The sequence below is a fragment of the Brachyistius frenatus genome, unplaced genomic scaffold (genome assembly GCF_029030835.1).
Source record: "Brachyistius frenatus isolate BFR_SWC_R1_liver_20210118 unplaced genomic scaffold, ASM2903083v1 Contig_2, whole genome shotgun sequence".
Lineage (NCBI taxonomy): Eukaryota > Metazoa > Chordata > Actinopteri > Embiotocidae > Brachyistius > Brachyistius frenatus.
In genome coordinates, this window is record NW_027210601.1 from 1268290 (window position 1) to 1282294 (window position 14005).

General features: G+C 40.8%; 1 protein-coding gene across 1 annotated transcript in view; it reads left to right on the forward strand.

Annotated features, from left to right (window-relative positions):
• Positions 1 to 14005, forward strand: part of angpt1 (angiopoietin 1) — a 54990-nt gene that overhangs the window by 22156 nt on the left and 18829 nt on the right. The window contains exons 3-6 of the mRNA XM_069692324.1: positions 288 to 409; positions 1702 to 1934; positions 8661 to 8788; positions 10829 to 10930. Of these exons, the coding sequence (XP_069548425.1) occupies positions 288 to 409; positions 1702 to 1934; positions 8661 to 8788; positions 10829 to 10930 (585 nt within the window). The remainder of the gene's footprint in view (positions 1 to 287; positions 410 to 1701; positions 1935 to 8660; positions 8789 to 10828; positions 10931 to 14005) is intronic.

Below are 14005 nucleotides of genomic sequence, written 5' to 3' on the forward strand. Positions count from 1 at the left end.
AAAACATTGATTCAAAGTTTGATTTGCACTCATTGCTCAAGTTATAGTGAAATTGCAGATCTGCGCCAATCAGTCATCACAAAAACATGTGAGACGAAGGTGCTGGTGTTGATCAAGTGACTGATCTTGGAATGCTGACTCACAGTAGTTATGGCTTCCCTCTGCTCCGTGCTCATTACTGCGCTGCACTCCGTCTCCAAACTTTTTGATCTCACCTCCAGTAGAGCATAATATCATCTATTTTCCTTTTTGTATTCTGTATATCTGTGTGTTTCTGTTTGTGGCAGGTTCTGAATCAAACATCCAGGCTTGAGATACAGCTACTAGAAAATTCTCTTTCCACGAACAAATTGGAGAAAGAATTAATGGTCCAGACCAACGAGATCAGCAAGCTGCATGACAAGAACAGGTAAACACACATCACAGTGTAAGCACACAGGCTGGCAGCTAAAGATAAACCAGAGGAAATAATGATGACACATTTAACAGGTCAAAATCTGGCCTGGAGGCGGGGGGTGGGTGGTGGGGGGGACTAACATTTTTCACTCACAGCTGTTGTTCTCTGCCGCATTGCATAAACAAGATCACAGGCTTGCTACCAGCTTTCATTGACTGCCACGTAGTTTGTCCATTTTCCAAAACAATATATGGTTGTGTAAACAACAGCATAACAGCAGACTTGTACCCTCTTGATGTTCAGTAAATCACTCTGAAATGCATGAGGTTCTGCTTTCCATGTTAGACCACTGTGCAATTGTTGCAAAATCAAGCAATTAAAATATGGCTTTTGGATGCATGTTCATGGCTCCAAATGCTTTTCTTTGCAATGATTGGTCCCATGGGATTGTCTTAGATGATGTAGTGTTTTAAAAGGTTTGGTTCACATTTCTCATCGCAGCATCCGCAGAGACTCTTGCAATCACTTTGAAAAAATACGAACACCATTTGAAAGCAGAGTCTCTGGTGATTCAGTCTTTTAACATCCTCTTGAGGCTTATGAATAGAAATTTCAGAGAGCAATTTTCCTAGGCGTGGGCAATTATGACATTATACCATCTTGTATGTGTCATCTTACCATTTTCCTTGACCACATTTATAACAGGGAAATATATGATTAGTTAATTAACTTGATGTCAGCATATATCATCTTTCAGGTATCAGATTGCGTAATGGAATAGCTCAAATGCTGTAAGGGCTTATTCATTTACTTTAGATGAGTCTGCAAAGTGCATGATGACACTTGTGTTTATGCTGTGTGAGGAACACATGGCAACTAAACCCACAGACATCAATATTTGTGTTTTAATCATATGGAAAGTTCCTGAATTTGTGCTCCCAAATCACTCCCTGGGAAATAGTTGTGAAGTGAAGGGAGTAATACTACATTTTGATGGAAATTACTCAGGATGTCCATCACGAATAAGCAGCAGGAACTAAAAGTCCGAGATGGAGGAATTTTATTGATTTTGTTTTTATCATCTGACCCCTATTCGTGATGACAAAAAGGGAAACAGATACACATTGCGTAACCAGTAAATCTTTAGAATATTATAACAAAAACTGTAAAACAATTTTCAATCCATTTAAATCCCATGAAAACAAATCTCATTCTGGAGGATTTGGATGCTTTGAAGGAAAATAATAATGACCAACTTCTCCATCTTCCACAACAAACTTTTCCTGACCCCCTCTGCCCCCCAGCCTCTTGGAGCAGAAGATGTCAAACATGGAGATGCGGCACCGTGAGGAGCTTGAGACGCTGAAGCAGGAGAAGGGAAGTCTTCAGACGCTGGTGGGGAGGCAGAGTGGAGTTATCAGGGAGCTGGAGACTCAGCTGAGCCGGGCCACGGGAAACAGCACAGCGCTGCAGAGACAGCAGCAGGAGATGATGGACACCGTCCACAACCTGCTCAACCTCTGCTCCAAAGATGGAGGTGAGCTAACTGGAATCAAAGTCACACACGTGGAAGAGTTTCAAACTTGTTTAGTAAATATTGTCCTACACAATGGCCATCACATAAGAGCATATTCTGTCAAGAAGGGAGTTGGAGATAATCACAATCTATTCAAGCTGTAAGCAAAAGAGTTCTTGATAGCCTGGCAAAGCCATTAAGAATTTGCTGAGGTCAGCAGCTCAAAGCTGAACCAATCAGTGAAATGCTAGAAATGGTTTCAGAAGACGACAGCAACAAGCAAAGGTTATGTTTCTAGGTTACAGTGAGTGCCAAGAAATGAAATACAACATGGACATAAAGAATAACTTCCCAACTGCGTGGCCTTTTTGTCACATCAGTTCAGTGTTTGATTACTGTGGACTGTTTAGGTGTAATCGGACGTTGCCAAAATAGCGGTTATATTTTTAACCATGCTGGCAGCATGACGACAAGATGGTCTGTTGAACTGTTGGTCAAACGATCATTGGACAAATTGTCATGAAATTACCACTTGAACTCATGTGAGGGTATATATATTTTTTTATATTGGATGGATTGCCAAGGAGTCCTGCATAGACATCCATGGTTCTCAGATAATTAATCATAATGATTCTGAGACTTTTTCTCTAGCGCTACCATGAGGTTGGCATTTGCGGTCTCGTTTGAAATGTCGCAACGAATATCCGATGATCGAAAACAACTTATGTAAAAAAAAAAATTTTTTTTTAAAGATTTTCAATTCAAGATGAATTTTAATATCTTTGGAATTCCTAAGGTTTTCACCGGAACTGTCCTTTTTTTTTTTTTTTTTTACTGATAATTAGACATGATAGAGAATATGGTGAACACTTTACCTGGTAAACCTCGTTGTTGTGAGCATGTTATCAAGCTGGCGTTAGTTTTTGACTCAAAGCATTGCACGGCTGTAGACTCGTTCTCTTGTTTAACTTTCAAACCCGAAAACAAAATCAAAACCACGCAGCCTTTACCTGCTTGATCCTTCCAGGAGGAGAAAGGTTTATATTTTTGTGTCAGTGGGAGAAAACACTTGTCAGTCATCTGTTGGCTGGATATAGACTGCTCCAGTTTTTCTCTACCCCCCACGAGCAATGCCCCTGCAACTCCAGAGAATGCCTGCCGACCTTTGCCAGACCACGATGTGCAAAGCTAAGTTTGCGGATTGGCTTTGTGAGGTTTGAACTATGAGGCAGCAAGTTGTTTTGATTTACTTACTTCCTCTGGTCAAATGTTACAGCTACAACACTTTATTTTTATTTTATTTTACAGTCATAGTGAAATTATGATGAAACCACTTCTATAAACCGTACCCCATGCTGCGAAACACAGGGATGCGCCGGCTATTAAACTCTGCATCATTGAGAGCAGCATGAGGAAAGAAACATGGTTCTTATTGTAACCCGATGTGCTCCTGTTGAAGGGGTTTGGTGCCTCTCATAAACCAGCATGGTGTTCTTTTCTGCAACAATTGCTTTTCACGCTTTAATTCTATAAAGTCTGTGCACACAGCTTCATTGAAATGTCCAACACGACTCTGGCTGTGAATAAATAGGCTTATTTTATTCCTCTGGGTCCCTCCTCGTTAATACGAGAACAGGGATTTCCCTTTTGGCCCCACGTTTGACCCCACAGCAATGTAACCTTTCTTGTTCGGTCAAACACAGTGAACTCATTTACCCCCTTTTTCCCAATAGATCCTAACGTTTCCCTGAAATCCCATTGGTCACAGGAGATTTGACATGAATTTCTGTGTCGGGGGGCATGGGGTGGGATTGGTTGCAACCTCATTTCCATTGGTGGATTTCCTGCAGAGACGCCTTGAGACCCCACAGTGCTACTTGAGGTTTCCCATCAGACAGGAAACAACAAGGGCATGAAAGGATGTAGGAGTCACGAGTGGATAACTGCTGCACATGATTAACACATGCTTTGTATTCATCATGCTGCTGCCTTTTGTGATTTTTAATGTTCCATGCGATAAAGGTCATGAGTGGCCTCTGCTCCCACATTTGTTTAGTCTGGATTTGTGTATGTTGCATTTAATTACCAGCAGTCTTTTGAGACCATTTTGGCCCCGAGTGGTCCAAATGTATTATCTCCGCATTCTTCATGTTGAGATTTAAGTGTGTCTTGATGCAACACTTTTGGTGCTCTGTTTTACTTGTATGGTGATGTATCCAGTTTGATTAAACTCACTATTAATTATACGCTTTCAGCCTGTATTTTGGTACCGCGTCTGACATTTTTAGTGTCAGTAAGGTGAGAAGATTGGGGCACCCAGCCCATCCCCCGGTCCATGATTGGTGGCTGCCTTAACAAGAGGAGATAGAAATGAAACGCTGCTTTGTGGTTGGTCTTTTTCCTCTTCCATGGTGGTGTTGAAGGTTGAGGCGAGCGCACGGGTCAGAGGTCACCCCTTTCTTCACCCCGGCCCGGATAAGTCAAACTGTAATTGCTCCTGGGGGAAGCCCTGTCCAAAAGGGGTGAAGGAGTAGGTAGATCTCACTTGGTCATCTGACGCGCTGCCCTTGTTTTTCAGCAGCATATAAAGCTCAGAAGCAGCAAAGCTCTCTTCTTTTCTTTTCCATGTAGAAATGAGGGCTTTTGTTTGTTTGAGAGACGGATTAGTGTTTTCATTTGCGGACAGGGGCATTTCATGCCACCGAGTGGCGTCTGCTTGCATTAAACTTTGTTTTGAAAACTGAGCCGGAGCATTTCCTTTAAAGCGTGGACTCAAATCATCTTTGACTTTGCTTTGGGGAAGCTGCTGGTACTCAGAAAAGGGAGTTTTAACACTAGATCTCCATCAGTGTTCCCCCCCCCCCCACAAGCTGTCCATGGAGGGCTTTTCCTAAAATTAAGGTTTCCAGTGTTTATTTCAACTGTTGCAGTGCAAAGTGAGGGTCAGGAAACTTTTTTTTTGATGTGGCCACATGCTGCAGTGGAGCTCTTGTTTAGGTTGTAATCATTACCCAAACCTCATTAGAGTGCAACGAGCCACACACTCGTATGAACAGTAATTGACCTCAGTGGAAACACTGTGTAAAAAAAAAAAAAAAAAAAGAAGAAAAATCTCTTACGTAATATAATTTTGTTTTAGAGTTTTATACTATCCCCCTGAATGAATGACATAAATCATTTTTACAGCTGCTTTGTCAGAGTCAAAGAGTGTAATTATTTTACGGTTCCATGCAAAGCCTCAAAAAAATAGCATTTTGCTGTGTAATGCCGCAACATGACAGTGTGGTAAACCACTTCATTAGAGCTAATCTGGAAGTGCTGCACGTGATTATTTTCATGCTTCACTAACTGGTAGAATGAGTTCCACACACATCACTGTAAAGTGTGTGTTATTGCCAGCCACCTGGGTTATTGTTCTAAAGGTAGTGGTACCTCTCACCTCACTATTCACTGGGAGAATTAAACTATTTCATTTTTGTGTAGTATTTGAACATATGAATGTTACAAAGGTAAAATGGAGCACTGTATTCCATGCTGACATTTAGTAAACAATGGTTTCTACATTCAGTGATCTAAGTTGGTAAAGTCATGACTGCCTTCACCAAAGTCATCCACATCCCAACTCTTATTTAGTCCATGTAGACCGGCTGTAAATACATGTGAAATAAAATAAGACCAAGTAAAAAAAATTTCAGATAAAATTATTTACATCTACGCTGTTATACATGTTATATGTTGCACATTTGTTTTGCTCAATACATTTTAGAGTAAATACAGTGAACCCTCGCTATAACGCGGTTCACCTTTCACGGTCTCGCTGCTTCACGGATTTGCATCGTGCATTGAAATCACATTATGACTATATGTAACGTAGATATATTTAATGTCCAGTTCTATCTATTTCAATTGTAAAATAAAGGTTACTACTTCACGGATTTCGCCTATCACGGTTTCTATTTGGAACGTAACCCCCGCAAAAAACGAGGGTTCACTGTATTGCAAGGTTGATGTTCAATGGCAAATTCTTTTCCCAGACCAGATGACTTATGTTGCAGTAACTTGGTGCAGGTTGGAGAAAGTCCATGGTTTTATTTAAAGATGGGAACAGTCGGCACATGTCCTATTAGGTTTCAAGTCAGTGTTGACTTTTCCAATGTTTTACCAAGATATTTTACTAACCTTCACCAAGTGCCTGGAAAAGCCTAAATGTAAACTATAAAAACATAAATAGCTGTTGGAGGTAAAAATGTCAGCAGATATGTGAAGAGTTCTTCAATAGAGTGATATATTGCAGTGATAAACTGTGTTTAGTTGTGACATGATTCACGCAGAATGTATATCTGGATGCACGGTATTTGTATACGTTGCCATTTTTAAGAGACATGACTGCACCTGACATAAACACTGAGAAAACCAAGCAGAAATACAGTATACGACTTAAATCTCACGTTATCCACGTTCGTTTTTCCACACGATACGAGTGACCCTCCTCACATGTTACCCCTCATCCTCTGTTGAGCCTCACGGAGACCCCAGGGGGCTGTTTTACCATTCAAATAATTTGTTTTAACAGCTTGATCCTTAATGAGTTTGACAAAAAATTATGATAAATGCTTATAAAAAAAATACTTTGAACTGATGCCAAAGTTCACAACAGACTCTACTTTTGTTTGAGCTGTAAAACCAACTAAATATAATAGATTTTCAAATGCAGCACGACCCCTCTCATATTATAAATAAATCTATCTAAGGATATCTGTTTTGGGGGTTTGTTCATAAGAGGTCCAATTGGGGTCTAATTGATCCTAATTATAAGTAATTAATGAGCAAGTCCAGAATGTGACAAAGGAAAAGAATATTATTTATAATACTCCCCCTTTTGCTCTTCCCCCATTTCACTTAAATCAAAAGAAAAGGAAAAAAAAAAAAAAAAAAAAAAAGGAAAGACATTCATGGAAATTTCAAGTATTGTTACTATTTTTACATCTAGACATTTTTACACATCCAGCCAGGGCAAACTTTACACATCATCGTCATAAATTTACGTTGTACTGTGTAGATAAAGTGGTATTATTTTACAGTTCTTTCCATCCTTCATACATTAGTGCACTAAATAGATGCATTGGGTCTTGTATGGAATCAGTTTAACCCTCAGCAGAGCTCGGTGGAGTGATTATGGTCACATGGGAGCAGTGATGTCCATGGCAGTCCATTTAGCTCCATTATTCAACCTCTTTAGTTCTCGTATTTGGGCTCATTTGGCAAGGGTCCTGATTTATGCAAACACCCAAGCCCTGCTGGTCTTTTCACATGAACCCCCTACTGAATACGAGTCCCCACTGAACCACAAAATATTTTTCTGTAAATAAATATTGGGACATAAATAATATTTGGAGAGCTGGGCAGCAAGCTGTTCAAGGGAACCGCGAGCACACTGGAGCATGAAGCCCCCTCAGTAGACAGTCTTCTTCCCAATGAGAGAGATCTCAAAGGCAATTGTGAAATAATTGTCCACACTGTGATGAACAGAATAGCAGAAAGTTCCCTTCTCACAGCGATCGTCTTGGCCTCTAAAATGTGCCCCGCTGTCTGCCGGCTTGGGGTAAATTACCGCCTGACAGGGCCGTCCTTTGTTGTATTAGAGTCTGGAGAGCGAGGGTCCACTCTGTCAACCTGTCGCAGCAGGAGACTCTTGTCGCTGACACTCAATACTTTGTCAAAATGCTCAGATTGTACACCCAAATAAGCAGCCTGCTTCCACCGAAAGGTTTCGTGCTCGGGAGGAGGGGATCAAAGCGAAGGGTAAAGATCGCTGACACATTTCACTTCCCACTGACATCTTCTTTGACTCAACAATTCCAACAATAAAAACAATGGCGTGAAAACTGAGATGAGCTCCTCGTATGGGAGGAAAAAGGGAGAGGAAGAAAAAAAAAAAAAAGAACATCGGAAGGAATTTCCATCAATATAACAAGGGCTTGGAAGGTAAATATAAACCACTTGTTATAACAGGAACTTGAAATTTATAGCTTGTAGTATTTTGTCCTTAGCCCCTTGCTTGGTTTCAAAATAGTGCTGCCATAATTATCCGCAGATGGAAATGGATGCAGCTGGGCTGTCAAAGTCTGAGGCCTCCTCTCATCCAGCCAATGAACCACTTTTCTCTTGCTCATAAGTTTGTCGCTCTAATTTGATCTTGTGGTCATAGTCATAGGCTTAGACTACTTTTAAAATGTTTCCTGTGAAACCTGCAGATCTGAAATATGATAAATTGACCAGTAATGGGTTTGTTCCCAATTTGTGAAACACAATAGAACTGCGATTCCCCAACTGACAGGACTTCCCATCTGACAAGGTTGCCCGTTTTAATAGCATGGGCTTTATTTACAGTGTTATTCTTAAGTATCTGTGTCTTTTGTAACATATCAAGTGTTTTGTTGATCCCTTCCTTTATCACAAGATCCTGCAGCACGCTCACCTGAGTTTTGACATTCTCTCAAAGTCCAAATTTGCTCTTCTCATGTTTCTTACAGACAGCTGACATATGTGGCAGCAAAATGTTATGCGGCTTGTGTAAAAATGACAATATTAGAACTTAGAACCTAACACATATAGAACTTAAATATTTCTAACTCCCATTATCTACTTCAAATCAGTTTCCTGTGTTTAATTTACCTTTGTTATATGATGTTCTGCAGATAAAAATAGTAAAACATTATCGCTTTTTTTTTTCTCGTGTGTTCACAGTTGTTCCTAACAGTACGAAGGTCGTGGATGAAGAGAAGACGTTCCGTGACTGTGCCGACCTGTACCAGGCTGGCTTCCATAAGAACGATGTCTTCAACATCCAGATTAATTCACAGGAGACCAAAAAGGTGAGAAGCCGCAGCATCGTACAGCCTGCAGTCCACTGAAATGTGAAAATATCTCAGTTTTCATCGCTTCTAAGAGGGACTTTTACACTTGATTTAAAGGATTTCATTTGGTTTGAGTTGGAGCGAAACTCAGCTTTCTCCATGTGAGCTAAGGAGCTTGTCCCACCACACTACACGAGCCACTGATGAGTGTGAATGATGAACACGAGCTGCTGCAGAAATATCAAAAGCTAAAAATATATCTGGCAGCTTCAAGAGCGCAGGAGTTTAGCAGGGAGGTGAAAATGTGAAACAGGACACTGACAATGGTGACAATGGTGCAAGTGTGTGTGTGTGTGTGTGTGTGTGTGTGTGTGTGTGTGTGTGTGTGTGTGTGTGTGTGTGTGTGTGTGTGTGTGTGTGTGTGTGTGTGTGTGTGTGTGTGTATAGATGTGTGTGTTCTTAATGGCTACACGATGATTGATGAGAGTGATGATTTGATAAGATAGGAGGTTGGCAGAAGGTTTGTGTGTGTGGATTTCTGTCTCTGACTCAAGCACATTGCTGCAGGGAGAATTGCAGAAACAGAATTGTAATAAGTCAAACTCAAATTTGAATTCTCAATTCACTTCACGAAAAGTGGGAATAGTTATGAAGTATAAAACTACTTAAACGTTATTGTGCATATTTTTCCAATTTCCATAAGAGAATGAAGAAGCTTTAAACATATTTCCTCGAAGCTAGGCATGCTGTTAACGTCTGTGGTGTAGTAACGACAGCTCTGTATAGCCTCGATAAGATGAGACTATTTGATTTGAAAGGTTTGTCATTTTAATAATAATAATAATAATATTTTATTTTTTATAGCGCTTCTAAGGACACTTTACACTTTTCACTGTACAACATTTATGAGGACCCATTGTGCTTTTAAGTTTGTGTTCGACTTGAAAAGAGAACGCAAGCTCGCTAGCTAACTTTTAGTTTTAGTTTAAGTTTTGTTTTTGTTCATCTGTTGAAAAAAAACAACCTGTTTTATACTAAAAGATCTGAGTGGAAATACAACAGATATATACATGCATGTTTACTCTTGGCTGAAGTTTTTGGTGTTTGTGTACTTGTTCGACTATCTACGCGAGGTCTCGTTTTGTTTTTAGACCATCAAAGTGAGGACATTCTGCCAAAGTGAGGACATTTCTGCCGGTCCTCACTTTCTAACAGAAGGGCTGTTTGAGGCTTAAGACTTGGTTTTAGGGTTCAGGTTAAAATTCGCTTTAGGTCAGGGTGAGGGTTAGCGGTGGTTTTAGGAACTTAGTTGTGATGGTTAAGGTCACGGTAACGGGTTGTCAATGAATGTCCTCTCAAAGATAGCCACACAAAGTCACGTGTATGTGTGTGTGTGTGTGTCTACATGCTTCTTTGTGCATTCATGTATGGCATGAATGATGAGTTAGTCTTGGGGAGAAGGGTTCTGTCAGGGCTACTTCCTTAATTATACCCAGGCTGTGGTGGTGTGTGTTCAGCTGCGTGGGCCGGCTGAGGTGAGAGACCTTCTCCGCTCCACCCTGGGGTCTCCTCCTCAAAACAAAGAGCAAGACTGCTAGATAGAGCGCCCGCCCTGCGTTATCAGCTTACACACACTGAGGTCCAAGGTTAAGGGCCACGTTACACCCAGGTGTCTGCTGGTATGTGTCCAGCCCGGACCTCGACTTTGATCCCGTAGAAACAAGGCCCGCTGATGAGGAGCATCTCCAGGGAGTTGGTGAGGGATAAGGAGACGCTGATTAATTTTGAGGAGGACACAGATACGTCGCATTCCCAGAGATGATTCATCAGGAGAGCTGGGAAAAGGAGTGTCTGAAACCAAATGATTGTCCAAAATGACCCTACATTTCTTTTGTTAATGCCACTGAGACTCGTATAGAATGTTGAATTCATTAGCCTGGTAGTTGAATTACATCTTCTGAATTTACAAAGACCTATGGGTGCTATCACTGTTCCATCACCTTCATACATGTGTGCTTTTTCCCACCCTTCCTTTTCTTTCTCTTTTCAATTGCGTAGGTGTATTGCAACATGGAAACAGCCGGTGGTGGGTGGACAGTCATCCAGCGCAGAGAAGACGGCAGTGTGGACTTCCAGAGGACGTGGAAGGATTACAAGATGGTGAGACGGGACAACAACGTGCCCACAAACATTCACCGTCCTGACGCTCATCCATATCCATTAAAAACAAGATGATAATGTTACTTCTTTAAATACAAGACAATGAATGGAGAGCACAAACTCATCTGTATCCATTAAGCTTAAATTACACAACTGTGGGATGAGTAAAACATCCTGTTTAAAAAAACAACACTTCCACAGTGGGATTATGACAAATACTGTGCAGATTTTGGCCCCGATTGAACATGTTGAAAACAAGGTCCGCTGATCCAAGACCATTTGGAACACATCAGCCAGATGTCATTCCTCCTCAGCAATAGCTCTCCTGTCATTTTTGTATTAGCAATATTGTCTAGGGTGTTTGAGACTCACACCGCTCCTCAGCCGAGGCTTCAGTGACCCGCTGTTATTTTTCCTCTTCTCCAACAGGAAATTACTACCCAAACCTGACAACAACACATGTGTTTAGTCTCAGTAGCGCCGTGCCAGGTGTTTCATGTGTTTGTCATCAAGGAGAAATCTATGCGTACTTGCGTTAAGGGTGTTAACATTTCCAACCTACGCTGTGTTTATATGGTAAATTGGATTTACTACCGCTGGCAGTTGCATCACTGAAGTTTGCCTGTGTATACCTTCCGCTAGCTGTTAGTTTATGTTCCTTCTTGCCCCTATTATCGGCTCTCTGTTTGTAGTTAGTGGTTGAGTTACCTCCCCTGTCATCACTGCTCTTCATGTACAACGTATTAGTCAATGGGAAAGGATCTCAAAGTCATTGGTGGACATTACAAGCCAAAGAATTCTAACAGTGTTACAAATGAAAGCCCATAGCTGGGACTGAAAGCTGTGATGGTCGTTAGTTACACTTGCATATTAATTGTAGAGTTCTTAAAAAAAAAAGATATGAAGAGATTTTGGAGAAAAATGAACACCAAACAACATATCAGCATTTAGGACTGGAGGCACTTGCTCAAACAGACCTGGTTCTGAAGTAGAGAGGAAGGTGAAAGAACAGCAATGCAAAAGGGAACAGACATGAAATACATATAAAAGACAAAAAAGGCGGTGAAGAAAAATAAAGACATCTTTAGTCCTAAAATAGTAACAGCAGTGAGACAGACGTAAACCATCCAGCTTTGACCAGGTGTACAGACAGAGAGCTCGGAGTGCTCAGTACACTAGGGTACACTCACAGAGCTTTACAGTGCTGAAATAACAGCTTAGCATTACAGATTTTATATTAACAGTCTCCTTTAAAAGACGAGAGGTGATTGATAGTGTTTTACTGTGTTCATAATTTTCTCATTCTTGGTCTCTTGCCGCTTGTAATCACACATTTAATGGACCTGAAGGATTTGTAAATCTTTCAGTCGCCTGTGAGGCTCCGTTTCTTTGTGGGGCGACGGAGGAAATTTTGGCAACAAAGATGTAGGGCGAATTTTAAAATGTGACCTCAAGATCATGATTACATTACCAGGTGACCGCACATCATTATTTGCAACAATCATTTATCAACCTAACTGTCATGTCACATAACTGAGAGTTTTTAATGTTAGCAAGTGACCAGAGAAGTTTAAATACTTTGAAGTAATGCGTGTAGTTTAAAAAAGCATCTTAATGCATCACAGCTGTAAGTAATGCATAAGCTGTTGAAATAAAATAGTTAACACTAATGAAAAATCTTTATAAATAGTTCCCTAAAAGTAATGAGAAAAATGATGGATAAATAGTTCACGCTGCTGCCACTCCAAAGTAGCATTGCAACCCTGACTAAAACAACCTAAACGATCACGGAACGATGCCCATATTACATTATAACGTTGTTAAATAACATCCACTTACATGATTGGTGGTGCTGATAAAGTACTCAAGCTCATCTGATGGCTGATGGAGTATATCAGGTAACAAAGGTTGGGAACAACTGTTGGCCAACAGTTGCACACCTCCTGAGATTTACATTGTTGACTATTTGCATTTCGTTTTTACTAGGAAACATTACTTGATTGTTGCAAGTGTAACTGACATGCAAACCAAGCGCTGAGTCCAACAATATGACTAACCATCTTCTCATCTTTTCTGGGCTGAGTGATGTAGAGCAGGTTTGCGTGTGAAGAAATCGCAAAGCATCTGAACTATACAACAGAACATTTTCCAAAGAGCTCGACTCCAAGCCTGTTTTCCCGCCAGAGTTCTTGAGATAAACCGCGGTCACAGTTGGAGGCATTGGACCGAACTGAAAGCCAGTCAGAAGGGAACATCTCATCAGGAATGAGATCAAATATAGAGAAAGAAAGGGGGAAGAAGGGAAAGGGAGAGAAAGTGGTAATGGGCCCCAGCCCCTTTCTCTTCCACCCACTCAGCAGGACATGCCTAAGACCAGAGGAATGCCCCATATTTACTTTCCCTCCTTTCCATTCCTCACCACCACACACACTCAGCACAAACACAGACTTCTCACTGACTTTGCCTCCTTTGCGCCCCACTCCCCCCATCCCCCGGTCTTTAATAGAGCAGTCGAGACGATCCTGTCAGAGCTGTAATGTCATCATGCTTGGTGATATCCCCCCCACCCTGTAGCAATCTTCTGACAGCTCTTGCTGCTGTCAGAAGCACTTTGCCTGTGACCGGGAGCCACTCTGATCGAATACAAACTCTCCCAGTTGTTTGAAGGAGTGTCTGTGCATGTAGTATATATTCTGGGAAAAGAAGTCTTTAAGTAATAATGAGTTAAACATGTGTGACTTCAGTGGAAGACAGAAATGGAAAAAAGGTGTCTATTTCAGCTGGTACCAATTTACACACTTCAGAAGATAGGTAGAGCAAGCCAAAAGTATGCCTAACAAACCTGCATAAGATGCATTAATATATAATGGGTGTAATGCATTTAGCTTTTCACTGAAGTCAAGATAAATACATCATTGTGCTGAAATGCTACAGTGTAAATAAAAAAAAAAATCTATCAAAGCTGCACAGAAACATTTCTGATAGATAAACAACCACTTCATTTCTTATCAGGAAATGCTTGCTCTGATTTAATTTCTGATTGACTGAAAACAAATCAATAAATAAATGAAGAAA